We start from the raw sequence: 20,211 nt of genomic DNA on the forward strand, positions 1-20,211 counted from the left end.
ACAGTCAAATATCAAAACTTGGTGAAATAGAAAAGATTACGGCATTGGAGCTTACAATGGTTAAAAACTAACAATCACACATCCAGGTATACCCCTAATATTAAATAGTGGAGCTGCTTCTTGGGCCTGTTAACATACTGCATCATGTTAAAGCCACTCCTGTCCTGCCTCGGATTCTCTTATGGTGCCAAGAAATCAATCTGATTTGAATACATTTAGTAACTGAGCATATGTGGTTGGTAGGACTGAAAATTCCCAAAAGTATGAAAGAAACTTCTCATCTCAGTGTTAAATGTCCAAATTATTGTCCTGAAACTACAAGCCCAAGATCCAGACTCTCCAGTTGGAAGAAGAGCCATGACTTAGCAATGCTCTCGATGAATAAGATCTTCTCTCACTCAAATTTTAGACGATTTTGATCCACTCTGCTCAACTTCGTATTAGACACTCTTCCCATTACAGCAAAAAAAAACACAAGTAATCCTTTGTTAAAACTCCACCAAGGCAATATATATATACTTCCTTGGGCAGAGAGACAAAAAACTGTGCACAAATCCCCAGGTGTAATCTCGCCAAAGGGCTTTATAATTAAGCCGATAATAGGGTGCATAAGAATGCCAAAAAATTCTGAAAATTGTATGCAGCATGACAGGCCACTAATATAGTACACCCACAAGCCTATGGACCTAATTCTAGAAGGCAGGAGCAGGCTGTGTAGATTTCATTTCGGTGACCAGCATATGCATATTGGGATGAAAGGCCTGCTTCTGGATCAGAAATTGCCTTTACAATTCCAACGTAACACATCTCGAAATGACACATTGTGAGAGACAGTTTATAACAGTTGCTCAACGCTGGTAAATGGCTACCTGAGATAAACAGTGATGTTGTATCAGCTTTTGTGCACAGACTCTGAAATAGACTGATTCTGTTCAGATTAAGTACTGATCTCAATGTATTAGTATAGGAAAATGATCAATTAAACCACTATTTAAGCAATAAGGGGTGACCACGGAGGGGTGGTACCTCTGGTGAAAGGGCTTGTCGTGTCATTCTGGGGTAGCTTACTCACCTTTGGTCCCTACCGGACACTCACTTCCCACATGCGGCTCAAAGTAGCTGCTGGCATCTGACAGCGACCACACCCCAGTGCACTGCCCCGACAGGCAGGCTGAACTAGGTGAGGGTAGCTGGCAGATCTCACACCACGGTGAGATAGGACTCGATTGCCTTAGTCATTTCCGGCAGACTGAGTGGATGAGGTCAGCAGAGATCCAACGGCCAGGAATGTGGTTCTGCAAAGCTTCATGGAGAGTGAGGGACATGGGAGGTCATCCACTACAACCAAGAAAGACTCCAGTTCTGGCGACTACTCGTATGACTGGACCCAGACATTCGACGTTAAGAGAGTGGAAATGCCCCAGTGCAACAGCTTCTCCACTTTAAAATCTCTCCGACACAGGTTTTTACTGTCATCAGCGAACTCGACGGAAAAACGAATTAATCAAGCTATACGTCATGCCCGATGGTGACAACCCCACCACATCTGAAGAAAAATGCCCATGAGCTCATTCTTGAGTTTATAAGATTGTGGCCTTGTTTAAAATGAATCAGGAATCTAAGGCCTAAGCCACACAGTCATTGGAAGAGATCAAGTCAGAAAGAAAACTAAGGCCAGTGCAGACTGTCTGTAGAAAGAAAAACAAAGATTTTTCCAGTATTTGTTTCCATCGAGTTGAGAAGAGGGTGGTGAGTCACCTCATAACACTGCAGGCCTTCTGGTGATGGTGCTCCCTCGGCGGGAGATTTCCACCCGCTGGTGATGAGGAAGTAATGAGACAAAATAAAACACCAATAATCCACTATCCAATTACAGTTGGGCATCTGTTATCCAAAAATCCAAGATATTTTTGAGCACTGATGTGACTGACACCACTAATGGAAAATTCCACGAGGTGCTGGGAGGTTTGCAGCGGTTCGAAGTGGATTCGTCAGTGTCGGAGTGAACATATAATGGTACGCTGATCATCAAACAAGCAAAGCTCTGTCATGACGGACAGAGAATTGAAGGTGATGGTGAATATTCAGCAGGCTGGTTGCCAAAATTTAAGAAAAGGCACGGTATACCTGTTAAGTACATATGTATGATGAACAAGTGTTAGATAAAGACTGCTTCACAGTAGCGCATAAATTCAGAGTCGGGAATGATGGCGATGCCAAAGAGCCACTGACCGTCCACCAGGGCGGCTGAGATATTGATAGTTTACCTTTCTGATGGTTTAATGTACACATTATTGTTTCATGCACAAAATTATTAAAAATAATATAAAACTACTTCAGGGTATATATACAAGCTGTATATGTAATGTAAATGGATTTTGTGTTTAGGCGTGGTCCCATCTCCAAGCTATCTCATTATATAGATGCAAATATTCCAAAATACAAAACACTTCCAGCCCCAGGCATTTCGGATAAGGTGTGCTCAACCTGTATTGGGAAATCCCAATTATTTAGCTTGGCATCTGGCTCAGCATGAGCTAATCTGTGCATCTATTAAACACGTTGCTAACAAAGACCCACATTTTTCCTGAGTAGATTGAAAATAGCAACTTGATGCAAGATGAAATGGCTACCACGTCTGGGCACCTGCTCACTTTTGTTATTACCGTGTAGCGCCACAGTACCGCGATGCTATTACAGCTCAGGGCGTCAGAATTCAGAGTTCAGTTCCGGGGTCCTCTGTAAGAAATTTGTACATTCTTCCCGTGTACACGTGGGTTTCTTCTGAATGTGCCAGTTGTTCCTTCCACGTATGGCACAGTAGGTTAATCGGTTGCATGCGTATAATTGAGCAGTTGGGCAGGAAATGTCTGATACTGTGCTGCATCTCTAAATAACATAAAAATAAATATATACAATTCCAACACAAGAAAATGAAGTTGAGGAGCTGAACAGCAAGGGTAAGGTGACGGTTCCCCAACACAATATGGAAGTTGCTTTCTTTCTGTGCCCATTTGAAGGAACCAAATTCCTTCTTGTTTGTTTCCATTTGCTCGTTTACTTACAGCGGGCTCGGTATCATCATAAATTTTCCAGGAACAAACTAAACGTTAACACCAGAATGATTTCTTATAGGTTTCCATTCAAATCTTTGCAATGTCCTACCGTTAGCTCAACATGAGCAACACAGGAGGGCACCTGCCAGTTGTGAATTTAGGCAACAATTAGGCAGATCAAGGACCTGATGACCCTGAGAAAGCACCATTTTACAAGTGATGAAAATGTCAAAGACTTCCACGTGCACAATGTACAATTATAGGCTGACAAAGCCAACATCGAGTGGCCTTAATTACGCGATAGCCTCCATAATATAGTATGTCAGTTGTACTCCAAGCCTCTGTCACCTTAATTCCAGTTTCACCAGAGTGCTATTCACCTCGTGCTTTCCCCAGTAATGTCGTTTTTAATGTTGCAGCAAGACTGCATTGTTAGTTGGCACTAAGAGTTTAACAGTAATTAACCCTTGCTCTGTCCCCAGGGAACTGTACATCAGCGACTTGCCAGAATACTGTAAACAAGCGGTTTCTGATCAATGAAGAGCCGCGTTGGCTGTGGAGCACAGTAATAATGGGAGCAATTTCTCCATGGATAAACCTGCACAACTAATGATTCAAGTGCGACATTATCTTCAGAAATAAAAATGCTGCAAATGCTGAATTCCATTTTTCAATGCATAATTGAGACCCAAGATTATAGTAAGAGATTTGAACACAAATAAAGCCAGATGCTTTCCTTAATATAGATATAGTAAGTAGGCTATTAACGTGAACATGTTGCAAGCACTTACTTTGCCAGATAACAGAATTCCCTCCTACACTAAAATGGTATACAATGAACCTATGTGCTTACTAGTGATAGCTTTTAAAAATTCTAGGCACTAAAGGTTTATGATCTCCCTCAAATTCTGTCAGTTAATAAATTAAAAACTTAATTCCAATTGCACAAACCAGAAACAGCAATAGCTAAGGGCTGAGGATTTCATATCAGAAAATCCCGAACAACACCTCTGACTCTTAACTGTCAGCTACAAATGATTTCGAAATGGAATGGACTCTTAGCATTAACAATGTCTCTGCTGGCAGCCACAACATAGCTATGAGCCATTGTTAGACTTAAATCCACAATTCTCTCCTTCCTTTCATCCACATCCAAAAGAGCCTCACTCCCAAGCCTCTGAAAATGCAGCTATGTGTCTGTTGCTATGAGTTTACTGAAGCAGGCAGGGAGTTCACAATTGCCAATTGCCCCTCATTCTTCAGTTTGGACCCAATAACAGCTTCCAACTGACTATTGTCCAATACTGCAAGGTAGACACCATGTTTCTGCCAATTGCACTAATCCAGAGGCAGTCTCCATGGAAACTAACATGCACATTTAGAAACCAAGGCAAACCCACACATGCTCTAAGCATGAGGTGAGTGGAATTGCAGTGAAATTTGAATTAAGATGACAGATGTCTAAAATGAAACCAACAGTAGCAATCACATAATTAAGACTACGGTAACTGTAATGATGTCAGTGATGGGAGAAACCACCAATCATTTTGATTAAAAACAAAAGGTCTGACCGATTAAACTACAGGCCTGGAAACTGACATGCCATTTTCTTTCTCCAATGCTTTTTTTCTTAAGTTTTCCTTTCCTACTCCATGAGTTTAATTACAGCCAAAACCAGCTCAATGCTGGTCCCAACCCTCACTTTTTCCTTCCTGGGGGTCGAAACCACACAATTTCTGAAAAAATTGCTTTCTTCTTGCTAATCAGGAAGAGTCAGATTACAGATGAGTGGGGAACTAATGGGCATTCAGTTAAATGTAATTACTAGAATTACCAGACGCTAAGGAGACTGAAGAAATACTAATTCCCAAGTGATTTTGACCCAATAATTAAGAAACTGGAATCCTAAATTCCAGAATCCTAAAATTCAAATCTTGATCTTTGATCATTTTAATTAGGAGATGTAAGCGACCCTCCAAGTATTTAATCCACTGATGCAGAACGTCAAAAATGAGATTTGAAATATAACTTCCTGTCAAAAGCAACTCAGTACCACTTCTAAGAATTTTTTCCATGCAAATGTTCGCCAAACATTTTTCGTTAGTCAGTGGCAAAACCGAATGAATAATGTCTTTACTGTTGCAGAATCATTTGGCCATAAGGGATAACACCAAAGCGTCATGCTCTGTTTATTGACTGTTTCATTACCTAGCAGGAAAAACAGCCATTGAGTTACCTTGATTCCTCGGGAAGTAAGCACTTCACACCATGAACATTGGACGATTTGATGCTATTCAGTGGGGGAATGAAACTGAACAATGCCGTGAAGGAAAGCAGGGATAGTATTTGGAAACAAAGCCACAAAGGCATAAGATCATAAATTTTTGGGCCATTTTGCCTGTTAAGTCTGCTCCGCCATTTGATCGCAGATTATTGTCCAACATAATCTTTAACTCCTTTACCAGTCAAGAACTTCTCGATCTCTGTCTTAAATACACCCAATGACTTTGCCTCCACAGCCCTTCGTAGCAATGAATTCCACCAATTCTCTATCTTCTAGCAGAAGAAATTCCTCCTCACCTCAGTCTTAAATGATCCATCCTTTATTCTGAGTGCGTCTTCTAATCCTAGACATCTTCTCCACGTCAACTCTATCCAGGCAGTAAGGTAAGAAAAGGCAATGAAAGAAACCAGGTCTATTCCAATGATGGTGAGCAGCATGCTGTGGCTCTCTTCTTGATATTGGCAAAAGAATAGTTTCTCCTTAGCTGACAACTAATTATATCCATACATCAGTATTTTGCCACTTAGAGCTCTTGACTCACATTATAAATTTGGTCTCACTGGCCCTTGAAGAGATGCAAGTGTTGGACAGGACATGCAGATCTATTCTACATGAGAAAGTAGCTCCATAATTATACTCTTGACACTTGGTACCAGATAAGCAGCTACACAGAAACACGACCTAGTAATGCAACTGACCATTAGAGGCTACAGAGATCTGGATACTCAACACATGCCCCTCTTCAAGGAGTGTGATCCTCCTCTAAACTGAAACCTGATGGACTTCTTAAGCATTTGGGCAAAAAATGTTCTAAGTAGGTTCACAGCAACAGGACCAAAACAGGGCTTCCTTCAACATTAAGAGCCAAAAGAATCACTTACGCAGGTGCTGTTTCATATGAGACTGTGATCAATGAATGCAATATGGTCAATTTCTGTTTAAATTCTTTGTAAGCACAGAACTTCTACCTGGAACAAAAAGATAGTGAATAAATCTCCAGTCACTATTGACTTTGGAGACGATTAAAGACATGAACAAACAAATTTTACTCTTTGGTACACAAGATGCAGGGTATTTTTAGAATGCAGATATACCGTAAGAACTTCCAGTCCCTCATACAAGCCGATGGCCTGTTCTACCACTTAGTAAGATCATGATTACTCAAATACACCTTCCTACTTCTTTCCTATTTTATATGAGTCAATGCAAGTCTGAACATTTATCTGTCTAACCATTGAAAATATTTCTTAACTAGGTTGATCTGGCCTCTGGAGTGCAGAATTCCAAAAAATCATAATGTTCAGGAAAAACTCCTCAACATTCATCATGAAATTGGCAATTCCCCTATTTATCAGATTATGCCTCTTGGTCGTAGATTCTCCAAGGTGGAAACATCTAAAACGTGGGCAACCAATTGCCATGTCACCCTTTCATTTTACACCAAGGTTGATGGAAAGTCAGGCACGAGGAACTGCTGACAACATGACCAAGCATGATTCAGTAACTAATTATCATCGCTCAACTCAACACCACGATATTGTCAGTGCTGGTAACCACCTCTCTTAGCCAGTGATATTCATTACTGGCTACAGGCTGCAGAGTGAAATCCTCTCAACGTGTCGGTTCTCTGTGTCAAGGAATGGGGCTGATGGCAAACCAGCACTTTCAGCAGTTCTCATGGGGAAGTTTAAACCACGCCACCCACATCACAGAAATAATCCTTCGCAACAATTCTTTGAATTAGCGAGTGAGAGACAACATTGTAGCAGGGTGGGCACTATTCGAAAAAAAAACAAGTCTTATCGGGAGTCGGTTTTATTTGAGCCAATAAAAAGAAGGGAGGTGTAGGAGTGGCCTTTGCAGAAGTGACCAGTGTTGGAGTGGTCAGGCTTCAGCGAGAACAGGCAGAGGCTAAGAGTGCTGAGTTGTTTGTTCTCTGTTACTTTTGATTGTGGAACTTGGGATTGAGAAGTTAGAACAAGCTCCGGGAGAAAACACCGAGTAAGTGACTAGGTGCTTATGGAACTCAAATCTTTCAAAGAGAAGGCACAGGTAAGCCTTTTATATTGTCTGTAAATTCTTAGTGTTTGGTTCAGTGTAAGCTAGATGGTTAAGTCCATGGAATGCTCCTCCTGTGAGAGGTGGGATTTTAGGGTACCTAACACTCTCCATGATAACTACATCTGCAGGAAGTACAGCCAACTCCAAAATGATAAGGTCAAGGATTTGGAGCTGGCTGTACTCAGGATCATCCGGGATGCTGAAACCCTCAAAGATGAAAGTTTTACTGAGGTGGTCATACGCAGACTATAGGCTTCACATAGCAGATGGATGACCACCAGAAGGAAGGGGAGTCAGCAGTCAGTGCAGGGTCCCATGTGGCCATTCCCGTCAGCAACAATTATACCCCTTTCGATAGCGCTGGGGGTGGGGGTAGTTACCCATTAGTGCATAGCAGCAACAGCCAGGCTTCTCTAAACATTTGCTATCATCTCCCCAATTCCATACTCCTTAATCTCTCAAATTAGTTGTGCACTCCCATAGTCCAGCTACAATGCATCCACCATAATTTCCCATTTGCACATTAGATTTTGTTTTAAAAAATGTACAATTGTTCCTAATTATGTTCCCAATCTGTAGTAACAAATTCATCATTGAAGACTAAAAAAAATTTATTAACAGACAAGTTCAATTAGTTGGATCAATTAGTTTCAAAAAAATGGGTGTACTTTGGCCACACTCCAATCTTCCAGTGTGTGTCCATGCTTACAAGAACTTTCCAAGGACCCTACAAATATTCTTCCTCAAGTTCATAGGTTAGAGTTTCCTTTCGGTCCCTAATGATTTAATTCAACTCATATCACTAATTCTGTAACCCTATCTCTCTTGAAGGAGCCAATTGTCAATACTGTAATTGAAAATCTTCAACCGATGTTTCCAAATCCAAGGAGGGCTTTCTCAGGAAATGCTATTGCTAAAGGCAATCCAGAAGACATTCACTGAGTTAATTGCTGGGATGCAGCCATTGTCGTTTCACAAACGTTTAAAACCATACTCTTTGGAGTTCAGAAGACTAAAGGTTGTTCTTACGGAAACAAGGTGTTTCCAAGAATGAAAAAAATTCAAATAAGGGGCACAGTTTAAAACAGAGTAACAGAGTATTTTCTTCTGGCAGATGGCAGCAAATCCCTGAAATTTTCGACACCAGAGAGCTCACGATGTTAAATCACTAGGGGTGTTTAAAGGTGGAGATTTGTTTTTTTGAAGGATCAAGTAATTAAGATTATGGAAAACTGGCATAAAGTCAGGAGCAGATCAGGCATGATCATATTGTTCAACAGTACACACGTGGGGAGTGGGCAGATATTCTAGGCATAATCAGATGGGTTTAGTTTTTAAAAAAAAACAAGGATCTATCATAGAAAGACCCAGCGCAGCACGGTCCAAGTGGTCCTCGCTCACAATTCTGAAAGGAATTTTCATTCCGTATAATGGAAGCAAAACACATCTGAATTTAGCTTTTTTTTTTAATTTAAAGTACATTTCAATGAATGAGGGAGAAAAATCAACTGTCGGTTAGCCAAGGAGACAAATTGGAAGTGTGTTCCCCTATCCAAGTCCAGGGTCTCCCGCTGGGTACAGTAGGAGGATAACACCCCGCAGTCTCGTCTGCGCTACCACCGGATAGGCTGGGAAAGGTCGCCCATTGCGTGGCGTGGCCCGGCCGGGACAGGGCGTGTGGGGAGACGGCGGCGAGTACTGGCAGCCCAATGCGAGGTCCAGTCCACTCCCCTCGAATCGCGCCTGGGGTTCGTTCAGGCAACCTGACTCGCTCTTGTTGCCAGCTCCGCGGGTTAACCCCTTGGTGAAAGGAGACTCTGACCTCTTGAAAGTCCGCCGGAATATTTCACAGCAGCAGCTGCGAGCCCAGAGAATCTGGTTCTGCGTAAATGTATCCTAAATAACAATTCCCTCTTACCTGCTGCCACACCGCGCCTTCTTTTCAAATAACCAACTTCCTGCTTCTGGCAGCTTCTGATTGGCTGCCGCATATCCAATCATACATCAGCTAGCGTGCGTCATCATAACGGCAAAGCGATGCCAAGTTCAAAGTTCGAAGTAAATTTATTATCGGTGTGCGTTTATATCGCTAGGTACCACTCTGAGGTTAATTTTCTTGTAGGCATTCACAGTAAATACAATGAAATGCAATCGGTTCAATAAAAAATGAACGCAACAAAGACAATCAAACAATGTGGAAAAGACAACAAATTGTTCAAATACTACAAGAAAAAAAATAATTATAAATAAGCAAGAAATATTGGAACATGAGTTACAGAGTTCTTAGGTTGTGGAACTATTTCAGCGTTGGGGTGAGTGAAGGTATCCCTTCTGAGGGGAAATAACTGCTCCCAGACATCCCATCCTGCAAAAACTCATTTCAGGGAGGTAGCACCATCAATTTGCTGGAGACTCCCGGAACTTCCCGGAGAGGTGGGATATTTGCAATAGAGTAGCTCCTTAGCAGCTAGCCAGCTAGTTTAAATAACGTTAGCTATGCTAATGAATGAATGACACCGGTTAAACTCACCTCAACATGTCTTTTACATTTTAACTCACCATGGGCAATAGAAAAGTCACTGTTGCAAACAGTGCAGCGAGCAACACTGTCATTATTTTGACCCCTATTAGGCAGGGGTACACTTTAGGGTAGTCTGGGGTGAGGTACGTTTTATATTTTCTTTTTTTGGAACACTCTGTCATGGCGCGCTTTCACTCGCTCACTTGCTCTCTCTCTCTCTCTCTCTATCTCTCATGGTCGCTCTCATGCTCTCACTTGCTTTCTCTCTCGCTCTCTCACTCTTGCTTTCTCTCTTGCTTTCTTGCTCTCGCTCTCTCTCGTGGTTGCTCTCAAGCTTTCTCTTTTGCTTTCTCTCTCACGCTCTCTCGCTCGCTCGCTCTCAAAAAAATTGATTTCCGTGATATTGTATATAATTTGCGGGCATCAGGGAGCCACTATTAATATGCAGAAGACTCCCGGAACTTCCGGGAGAGGTGGGATGTCTGTGCTCCTGAGCCTGGTCATGAGGGACCCGAGGCTCCTGTACCTCCTTCCCGATGGCAGCAGCATGGAATATCACACAAAATGCTGGAGGAACTCAACAAGTCAAGCAGCATCTGTGGAGAAAATGGAGAGTGAGAGTGCACATTTCTGGATCAGATGAAGAATCTGGACGGAAATTGATTGACCATCAGATTCTGTGTGTTGCTCCACGTTCCATCACTGCAGTTTCATATGTAAAGGGTCTCACCCAAAATGTCAACTGACCATTTCCCTCTGCAGGTCTCTCTATCCCCTTGCCCCTCTCTCTCCCTCTCTCCCATCTGTCTGTGATGCTGCTGCAAACAGGTTTTACATCGTACCCGTATGTGGCTGTCCTTGTGCACATGACAATAAACTGGACTTGACCCGCCGAGTTTTTCCAGCTTCTCGTTTGTTGATACTGACAGGGGTGGATCTCATTCTCCTTTCCCTTCTCCATTTCTGGAAGAACTCCCAAAACACATTCCCTATGGAAAGAGAGAGGGGATACTCCTCTCGTCACGCCACTGTTATATATTGGTGGAGGAAAGTACTCTCACAGCGCTTCAGTACCTGGACAAGCACTTAGTGAAGTCAACGAAGCGATCGACATTGCCTTGTTATGCATGATACCCAGCATGAAGTAACTGTTTCTGTGCTGCATGACTTCGAATTCTCTACCCCCTTTTGCTGCACAACTCACTGTCAATCTGGATCTACACTCTCAAACAAGAGGGGCCACTGGAATTGAGATGTACACAGGGACAATGATGATCCACTGATCATCATTCAGGACATATGCTGAAACGTATGATAATATTGTTTCATGAACCCCTCCTGAATAGTCAAAGCACAACTCTAAGAGTAGAGAATAAGTTAAGGTGATTCTTGCGGAGTAGTAATGTGGAAGCAAATCTCCTCGTACCCATTACATTCTCCAGTACCCAGGACATCTTCAAGGAGTGGTGTCTCAGAAAGACAGCGTCCATTATTAAGGACCTCCAGCACCCAGGGCATGCCCTTTTCTCACTGTTACCATCAGGTAGGAGGTACAGAAGCCTGAAAGCACACACTCAGCAATTCAGGAACAGCTTCTTCCCCTCTGCCATCAGATTCCTAAATGGACATTGAACTCTTGGACACTACCTCACTTTTTTTAAAATATATAGTATTTCTGTTTTTTCCATGATTTTTACTCTATTCAATATATGTATACTGTATAAAGTATACGGAATAAGATTTACTTATTTATTTATTATTTTTCTTCTGTATTATGTATTGCATTGAACTGCTCCTACTAAGTTAACAAATTTTACGCCACATGCCGGGGATAATAAACCTGATTCTGATTCTGAACAAGAAATTGTTATTTTTTAATATATTGGCACCTTAAAACACAAATCATTTGGGATATGCAGGTATCATTGAGGCTAACATTTTTTGTCCTTGAGAAATTGGAGGTGAGCTGCCTTCCTGACCTCCTGCAAGCCTTGTGGTGAAGATGCTTCCACAATGCTGCTAGGTAAGGAGTGGCAGAGTTAAATCTGAAGTTCAAAGTACATTTATGATCAAAGTACATTTACTGTATGTTGCCATACACAACACTGAGATTCATTTTCTTGTGGGCATACTCAATAAGTCTATAGAATATTAACCATAGCAAATATGCTCAATGGTGGGAGGGCTTTACCTGTGATGGACTGGCCACATCCACTGCTTTTTGTAGGCTTTTACGTCCAATGTCAATGGTATGTCAGCAATATATTTCCAAAGTTATGCTGTGCGTTTGGAGGGGAAAATGTAGGTATGGTGTTGGCTTGCAAAAGTTTCCCTTATTCCTAGTGGTAGGTTTAACAACAAGTATTGAAGAAGCTTTGAAGAGACACAAAACAGCAGATGTTGGAACAAATAATCTGCTGGAGGAACTTAGAGGGTCGAGCAACACCTGTGGAGGGGTCAGGGTGGTAGTTAATCAGGCCTGATGCATAGTTCGACCCAAACCGTCAACAATCCTTTCCACAGGCAGGTGCTGCTCAGACTGTTCAGTTTCTCTAGCAGTTTTTTTGTTGGAGAAGCCATGGTCATTTGTTTGCCTAGGAACGGTGCAGACTGCAGACACCATGGGCCAGTAGAGGGTGTGAATATTCAAGATAGTGAACACAGGTGCCTCGCTTACTGGATAGCCGTGTGAAAGCTCACAACTGAAGTTAGAAGTTCTGAATGCTACATCCCCTGGTGCTGGAAGGCAAGGTTGGATAAAGCCACTCCAGACATTCAGCACTCTCAATTTAAATAGTGTGCACTTTCAATCGCCCAGAAGTGCACATCTCACACAAACTCTCATGGTCCCAGAACGCATCCTCCACAGTCAAGAAAGCTCACCAATGCCTCTACTGTCTGAGAAGGCTGAAGAGAGTGGGACCATGTACCGATAATCGCAGCCTTCTGCAGGTGTGCAGTCGAGAGCATCCTAACATGCTGCATCACCGTGTGGTACCGAAACTGCACTGTGGCAGCCAGAAAGGTTCTACAATGGGGAGGTAAAACTGTCCAACACATCATCAGCTCTAGACTACCTGCCATTGAGGATGTATATACAGAAAGGTGCCAGAAAAAGGTCAGTAATATCATGAAAGATCCTACCCTCCTGCTTATGGACTGGTTTTCCAACTCCCATCAGGGACACGGCCACACAGCAACCATGCTAGGACCATTAGATTCAAAAAAAAAGTTACTTCCCCCAGCTGTCAGGTTGATCAACATCTCTATTTATTAACACACCCCACCCCACCACACTACACTTGTGTCCTAATCACAATAAAAACAATCTTGAATCTACATCCGGATAATGTTGCAAAAAGACACGTGCATGGAGATCATATTTAGATCGATTCAGACCTCTTATATAACTGAGCTTTCTTTTCTAGAAATGCACTGTATTAGCCAATCTGCAAATAAGCAAACAGTGCCGTCGGGAGCTTTGTTAGTGTCAGTGAGTTACAATATAATACAATACAACGTAAGTGACAATAACCTATCACTCCCAAAGGAGCTCAATGCCTTTTTGCTCGCTTTGATAGGAAGAGCTATGAGACATCTAAACAAGTCCCCATATCGCCAGATGACCCTGTGATCTCATTCTCTGAGCCCGACGTCTGGGCATTCTTCAAAGAGGGTGAATCCACAAAAAGCACTTTGTCCAACCTAGCTGAGTAATAAGGATCTGTGCAGACCAACTAGCTGGAGTATTTAAAGGCATAGTCAACATCTTGCTTCTGCAGGTTGGGGTAACCACCTGTTTCAAAAAAGGCATCTGTTGTATGCATGCCCAAGAAAGGTCTGGTGACACCTCAGTCACTGCCATCTACAAGCACTTATATCAAGTGCACTGAAATGCTCTGAGAGAATAGTTATGGTGCAAGTGAACTCCTGCCTAAGAAATGTTCTGGGTCCACTTCTGTTTGCCTAATGTCGCACAGATCAACAGCAGCAGTGATTTCTCTAGCTGTTCAGTCCGTTCTCAACCACCTAGACAACAGGAACGCATACATCAGACTTGTGTTCATTTACCACAACTCAGCTTTCAGCACACTCTTCCTAACCAAACCTACCATCAGATTTCAAGACCTGGAGCCCTGTACCACCCTCTGCAAAGAGATAGTCCACTTCCTCACTAGCAGAACTCAATCTGTGAGGTTTGGTAACAATGCCTTCTCTTTGTTGACCATCAAAGCTGCATGCTTAGCCTTTGCTCTACCTCCCATACACGCAAGCACATCTCCAATGCCATACACAAATTCACTGACGACCTCACTTTTTTTGGACAAATCACAGATGGTGATGAACCAGCATGAAGGAGTGAGATAGGACACTTAGGTGAGAGATGCCACAACAGAAACCTTTTGCTCAACGTCAGTAAAACTAAAACGCTGATTGTGAAATTCAGGAAGGGGAAGGAGGGCCAACATATGCATATATACAACAAAACAAATTAAAAATGTTCCTGAGCAATTATAAAATATAAATCACTGATTTTGACAGCGTAGCAGTTAGCATAATGCTTCACAGCACCTGCGACTGGGGTTCAATTTCTGCCACTGTCTGTAAGGAGCTTGTCTGTTCTCCCACATTGACCATGTGGGTTTTCTCAGGGTGCCCTGGTTTCCTCCCACATTTCAAAGATGTACAGATTAGTAGGGGTTAGTAATTTCCGAGCATTCTATGTTGATGCCAGAAACATGTTGTCTCTTGCAGAGTGCCCTCAGCACATATTTGGACTGTGTTGGTCGTTGACGCAAACAATGCATTTCACTGTATGTTTCAATGTATATGTGATAAATAAAGCTAATCTTTCTATATCTTTATTGGATCCAATTTACTTGGCATTTTTTTTTTGTTTAGGCTATGATTATTTGCGGATGAGTTTTCGGGTTGTGCTATAATTAATAATATAATTTTAGATCTGTGTTTCCCTTTTTTCGATGCATAATATGTGTGTACTATGACCAGTTCAAGGCCCTGATCTGCAGCAGGTAGCTGACAGGCCAGTTGTCCAGTTGATGAGAGACATTGTCCAATGACATTGTTTACCTAACAAGGTGTATGGCAAGTTGAGAAACAGAAAGATTTGATCTCCTGTACATACTCAACTGACACGGAAGAAGCTGCAGTGGTTAACCTGGTGTTGTGTCTCCTATAAGTTTCGGCTCTGTAACCCAACAACCATTAAAAATGATACCCTCTGCACTCTTTTAGTGATAGTCAATGTGTCTCAATGTAATGATGCTAACTTTTCCAGAACAGGAGAGTTGAAATTCCATTTAACTTTTTTAATTTAAAATAGAACAACTTTATGCACAACCATTCTGCTTTTAAATAATAGAGAAGAAATGAGATTTGGATATAATTTGATGCTCACAAACTCTCACCCCACAGAATTAAATGATGCAGAAAAGCAGCATTTTGTAAATGATTGCAATTGGTTACCTCAAAAAAAATTATGTAAATGCAACAGGGAAGGTGACATTTTCAGTTAAACAATAATATGTTAAGGAAAGAGCATAAGCAGTCATTTTGACAGTACCATTTACAGAAGCTTGTATTTATCAGTTTAAAATGAACAGTATAATTGCCTGTGTGGGAGGTAGAAAATTAATAGGAAGTGCAACAAATTGGTCAGATTTGTGAAGATACAGATGTGTATGATGCGATATCAAAACAGTTTCACAGCTGAACTTTTGTTTGTTTACAGCATTCGATAATTTTAGTTCATTGCAAGAGACGCCAGATAGAAAATAATAATTGAAAGTTAGGTATTACACATGAAAGAAAGAATTGAGAATGTTAACCCATGCAATAGATAAAGGAAAATCAGCATTTAACTATATATTTTTTTTTAATTACAGAAACATCATGGCTCTCTGACCCAATGAGCCTGCGGTGGTCAATCACATCCACGTGATCAATTAACCTACTAACCTGCACGTCTTTGGAACACGTGTGGCAACCAATGGAGTCACAGGGAGGACATACAAATTCCTTCCAGACAGTGGCGGGAATGGAACCTAGGTCACTGTGCTGTAATAGCGTTACACTGATGCTATGTTACTATGCCGCCCCACCATAATTAAGTAACCCATTTAATTCATAACCTCATAGCATTGGTTCTACTTTAGCTGGCATCCATTTCAGTGTAGTGAGTTCCCAACTTCCACTAATCTCTTTATAAAGGTTTGGCGCAGTAAATATATTTTTGACTTATTGGATATATTTTATGAAAGAAAGCACAAGAGGGAATGAGTCCACACTGGGTAATTAGAGCCCTATAAATCTGCTCTCAATCACCAGCAAGACGGAGCAACGTGTCACCAACAGTGGTATCAGGTGTTAACTGTACGGCAACACACTGCTTACTGATAGTTAATGTGGGTTGCGTCAGACCACCAAACACCAGTCTTGATTGAAATCCAAAGGAGAGACGAGAGTGATGTTCTTCACATCAAGGTAACTTTGACCAAGTATATCATCAGACAACCCTAGCAAAGTTTAAAGGTAAAGCTGTCCACTGGGTGGAATTATATCTTACCTTAAGGAAGATGGTTGTGTGTACTGGACGTCAATCATCCCAGCTCCACTACATCACTGCAGGAGTTCCTCAGGACTGTTGGTGGCCTAGTTTCTATCATATTTCATCAAATAAGCTTCTCTCCATTGTAACATCCAATGTGAGGAAGTTCACAGGAAATTCTTTATTAAAAATCAGATACAGGAAAATCTGGGAAGCAATTGCTTATGGTCTGATAGGTGACAAGTATATATTCCCATCATTCTGAGCCAAGCAACATCCTTGTCAACAACAGAGAGTGGAATCACCTTGCCTTGCAATCCGTGCGATTGCTATCATTGAGTTTCTTATCACCAATATCATGGTGTTGTTACCTTGCACTTGAAATGTAACTGAACCAACTAGATACTTATTTTGTCCCAATGAGAGACTGGCTGTTCTGCATGAGTGACATGTTGATTACTCCGCAAAGATTTTCTTTTCATCGAGATGTAACTCAAGGGCACAACGGAACTGTTGCCAGATGCCTGGATGAGGCAATCTCCAGCCACACCATGCATGATAACTTGGACCCTGATGACAGACTAAGCCTAGTTCAGACCCAATTATCTGTTCTAAACATTCACATCATTCTGTCCCGGAACAATGTGGCAACAATAGAACTCTCTACAAAGTTCACTACAGCAATTCACCAAGGATTGCAGAATTTTCACATGTTTGACTTCTCCTACTTACAAAGACAGTAACAGTAAGTCACGGGGAAGCCATGTCCTTCAAGTTCCTTTCTTATTGACTTGTCCCTTAACTTGGAGGCACATAGTCACTCCTTCTAAATACTGGATCTTCCAAGGGTTCTCAGGATGAACTGCAGACAGATAATTGATGTTTGAACTTACCAGTGACAGCCACATTCCATAAAGAACGGAAAAACGTGTTTGCATAAGAGCATTTGGGAACTGTGCTGTTTTGACAACTAACCTCCTTACCTTCCGCCAACTCCTCCTTCCCACAATCCGGCTTCCAACCACCCTCAGGTTTTTCACTCAGTCTGCCTCTAGTGATTAATTTTTCATGATTCCAAACTCCCTCTATTTTATCCACTTCTACACCCCCCGCCCCCACCTCTTGCTCTTTTGATCTCTTCACTTGTCAGTTCCTATGGACTGGGCATTTCTTCCATGCTAACCATTTGTCCTTTCATAAATTCCCTTGCTCAAAATCAGTAAACAGAAACAATTTGGATAAATAAATGTTCCTGTTAATCACTACAGTTATTTTCATCCATACAAGGGAATAAACAGTCTGATTATTAAACAGACTATTTATTCCTCTCCATAGATGCTGCCTAACCTATTGAGATCCTCCAACATTTTGTACCTGTTTCTCTGAATGTACAGCATCTGCAGAATCTCATGTTTTTATTATGCAATTTTTTTCATTTTATTGTCTGACCGTAATTTAACTTGGAATAATTTAGGATAAAAATTCCGACCAACCTCTCACCCAGTCACAGTCCATGCATTAGGTCTTTCACAAGTGTCCAAATGAATTGGTAGAAAGCTCATGGATAGTAAAGATTCCAGTTCAACACACTCAGAATGCCAGAGGAACTCAGCAGGTCAGGCAGCACCTATGGAAATAAATAAGCAGCCAACAACTTGGGCCGAGACCTTTCTTCAGGACTGGAAAGGAAGGGGGATGATACCAGAATAAAAAGGTGGGGGAAGGAGGGAAAGGAGGCTAACTAGAAGGTGATAGGTGAAGCCAAGTGTGTGGGAAAGTTAAATGGCGAGAGAAGAAGGAATCTGATAGAAGAGAGTGGACCATAGGAGAAAGGGTAGGAGGAGGAGGACCAAGGGGGAAGTGATAGGCAGATGAGAAGAGGTAAAAGGCCAGATAAGGGAATAGATGAAGAGGGAAGGGGGAGGAATTTTTTTTTTACCAGAAGGAGAAATTGATATTCGTACTATCAGGTAGGAGGCTACCCAGACAGAATATAAGGTGTTGCTCCTCCACCTTAAGGGTGGCCTCATAGAGTCATAGAAAAGTACTGCACAGAAACAGGCCTTTCAGCCCATCTAGTCTGTGCTAAACCATTTAAATCAGTGGTCCCCAACCTCTGGGCCGCGGACCAATACATTGCCGCGAAGAATGCAATGGTGCAGTGGTAGTCGGAACGCGCCCAGCACATCTTTAAGAAAAAAGCAGAAATAAACAAACTAATTAATTAGGTGCCGCCTGGCATGTAAATGTCGGTCCAGATCAGAGGTGATTGCACCCAGCACATCTGAGTTAAATTGCCTACTCACATTGACATGCACCGTGATCATAGCCCTCCATACCCCTACCATCCATGTACCTATCCAAACTTCTCGTAAATGTTGAAATCGGGCTCACATGCACTACTGCTGGCAGCTCATTACACACTCTCACGACCCTCTGAGTGAAGAGGTTTCCCCCCATATTCCCCTAAACCTTTCACATTACACCATAAACCAATGATCTCTAGGTGTAGTCCCATTCAACCTCAGAGGAAAAAGCCTGCTTGCATTTATCCTATCTATACCGCTCATAATTTTGCATCCGTCTATCAAACCTCCACTCAGTCTTCTACGCTCCTAGAAATAAAGTCCTAACTTATTCACTCTTTCCTTATAACTCAGGTCCTCCAGATCCAACAACATGTTTGTACATTTCTCTGTACTCTTTCAAACTTATTTATGTCTTTCCCATAGGTAGGTGACCAAAACTGCACACAATACACCTCACCAATGTCTTACACAACTTCAACATAACATCCCATCTCCTGTATTCAATACTTTGATTTATGAAGTCCGATATGCCAAAAGTTTTCTTTGTGACCCGGTCTACCTGTGACAGCTCTTTCAATGAATTATGGACCTGTATTCCCAGATCGCTTTGTTCTACTGCACTCCTCAGTGCCCTACCATTCACTGTGGAAGACCTACCTGGTTGGTGCAACATATCACACTTGTCCGCATTAAATTCCATCTGCCATTTTTTTAGCCCATTTTTCCAGCTGGTCCAAATCCTGCTGCGAGCCATGATACTCTTCCTCGCTGTCCACTACACCCTCAATCTTGGTGTCATCTGCAAATTTGCTGATCCAGCTAACCACATTCTCATTCAGATCATTGATGTAGATGATAAACGGCAGTGGACCCAGCACCGATCCCTGTGGCACTCACTAGTCACGAGCCTCCAGTCAGAGAAGCAGCCATCTACTACCACTCTCTGGCTTCTCCCACAAAGCCAATGTTTAATCCAATTTACAACCTCATCTTGAACGCCAAACGACCAAATATTCTTGTGCGGGACTTTGTCAAGTGCCTTGCTGAAGTCCATGAAGTCCATGTAGAGAGCAATGGAGAGACCAGAGAATTTATCTGTGATAGGCTGGAACTCAAAGTTGACCAGATAGTGATTACATCTGGTGCTGACAGATAAAGAACATTAAAGTATCAATAGGAAGTCGGATGCAGATCACAGCAGCTACTGGAAATCTGCAATAGAAGAACATATTGAGACTGCCCAGCAGAGTAAGCAGCATTTGCAGGAAAAGAGAAATATTGCCTTCGTGCTACCTTGCCTTCATCAACTTTCCTTGTAATTTCCTCAAAGAACTCTCTAAGATTGGTTAGACATGGCCTACCATACACAAAGTATGTTGACTATCCTTAATCAGTCCATGTGTATCCAAATA

At 42.0% G+C, this 20,211-nt stretch overlaps 1 protein-coding gene across 4 annotated transcripts in view; it reads right to left on the minus strand.

The window, feature by feature from the left end:
* Positions 1–9,353, minus strand: part of arhgef39 (Rho guanine nucleotide exchange factor (GEF) 39) — a 90,509-nt gene extending 81,156 nt beyond the window's left edge. For 2 of the 4 annotated variants that reach the window (XM_063072418.1, XM_063072415.1), the window contains exons 1-2: positions 9,320–9,353; positions 6,222–6,308 (exon numbers count right to left, since the gene is read on the minus strand). In XM_063072418.1, the coding sequence (XP_062928488.1) occupies positions 6,222–6,237 (16 nt within the window). In that variant the 5' untranslated portion in view covers positions 6,238–6,308; positions 9,320–9,353. Of the gene's footprint in view, positions 1–5,636; positions 5,829–6,221; positions 6,309–9,319 lie in introns of those variants that run through there. The other 2 variants (XM_063072416.1, XM_063072417.1) reach the window with 2 other exon arrangements.
* Between the last annotated feature and the right edge of the window lie 10,858 nt (positions 9,354–20,211).

Source organism: Mobula hypostoma, chromosome 20 (assembly GCF_963921235.1).
Source record: "Mobula hypostoma chromosome 20, sMobHyp1.1, whole genome shotgun sequence".
NCBI lineage: Eukaryota > Metazoa > Chordata > Chondrichthyes > Myliobatiformes > Myliobatidae > Mobula > Mobula hypostoma.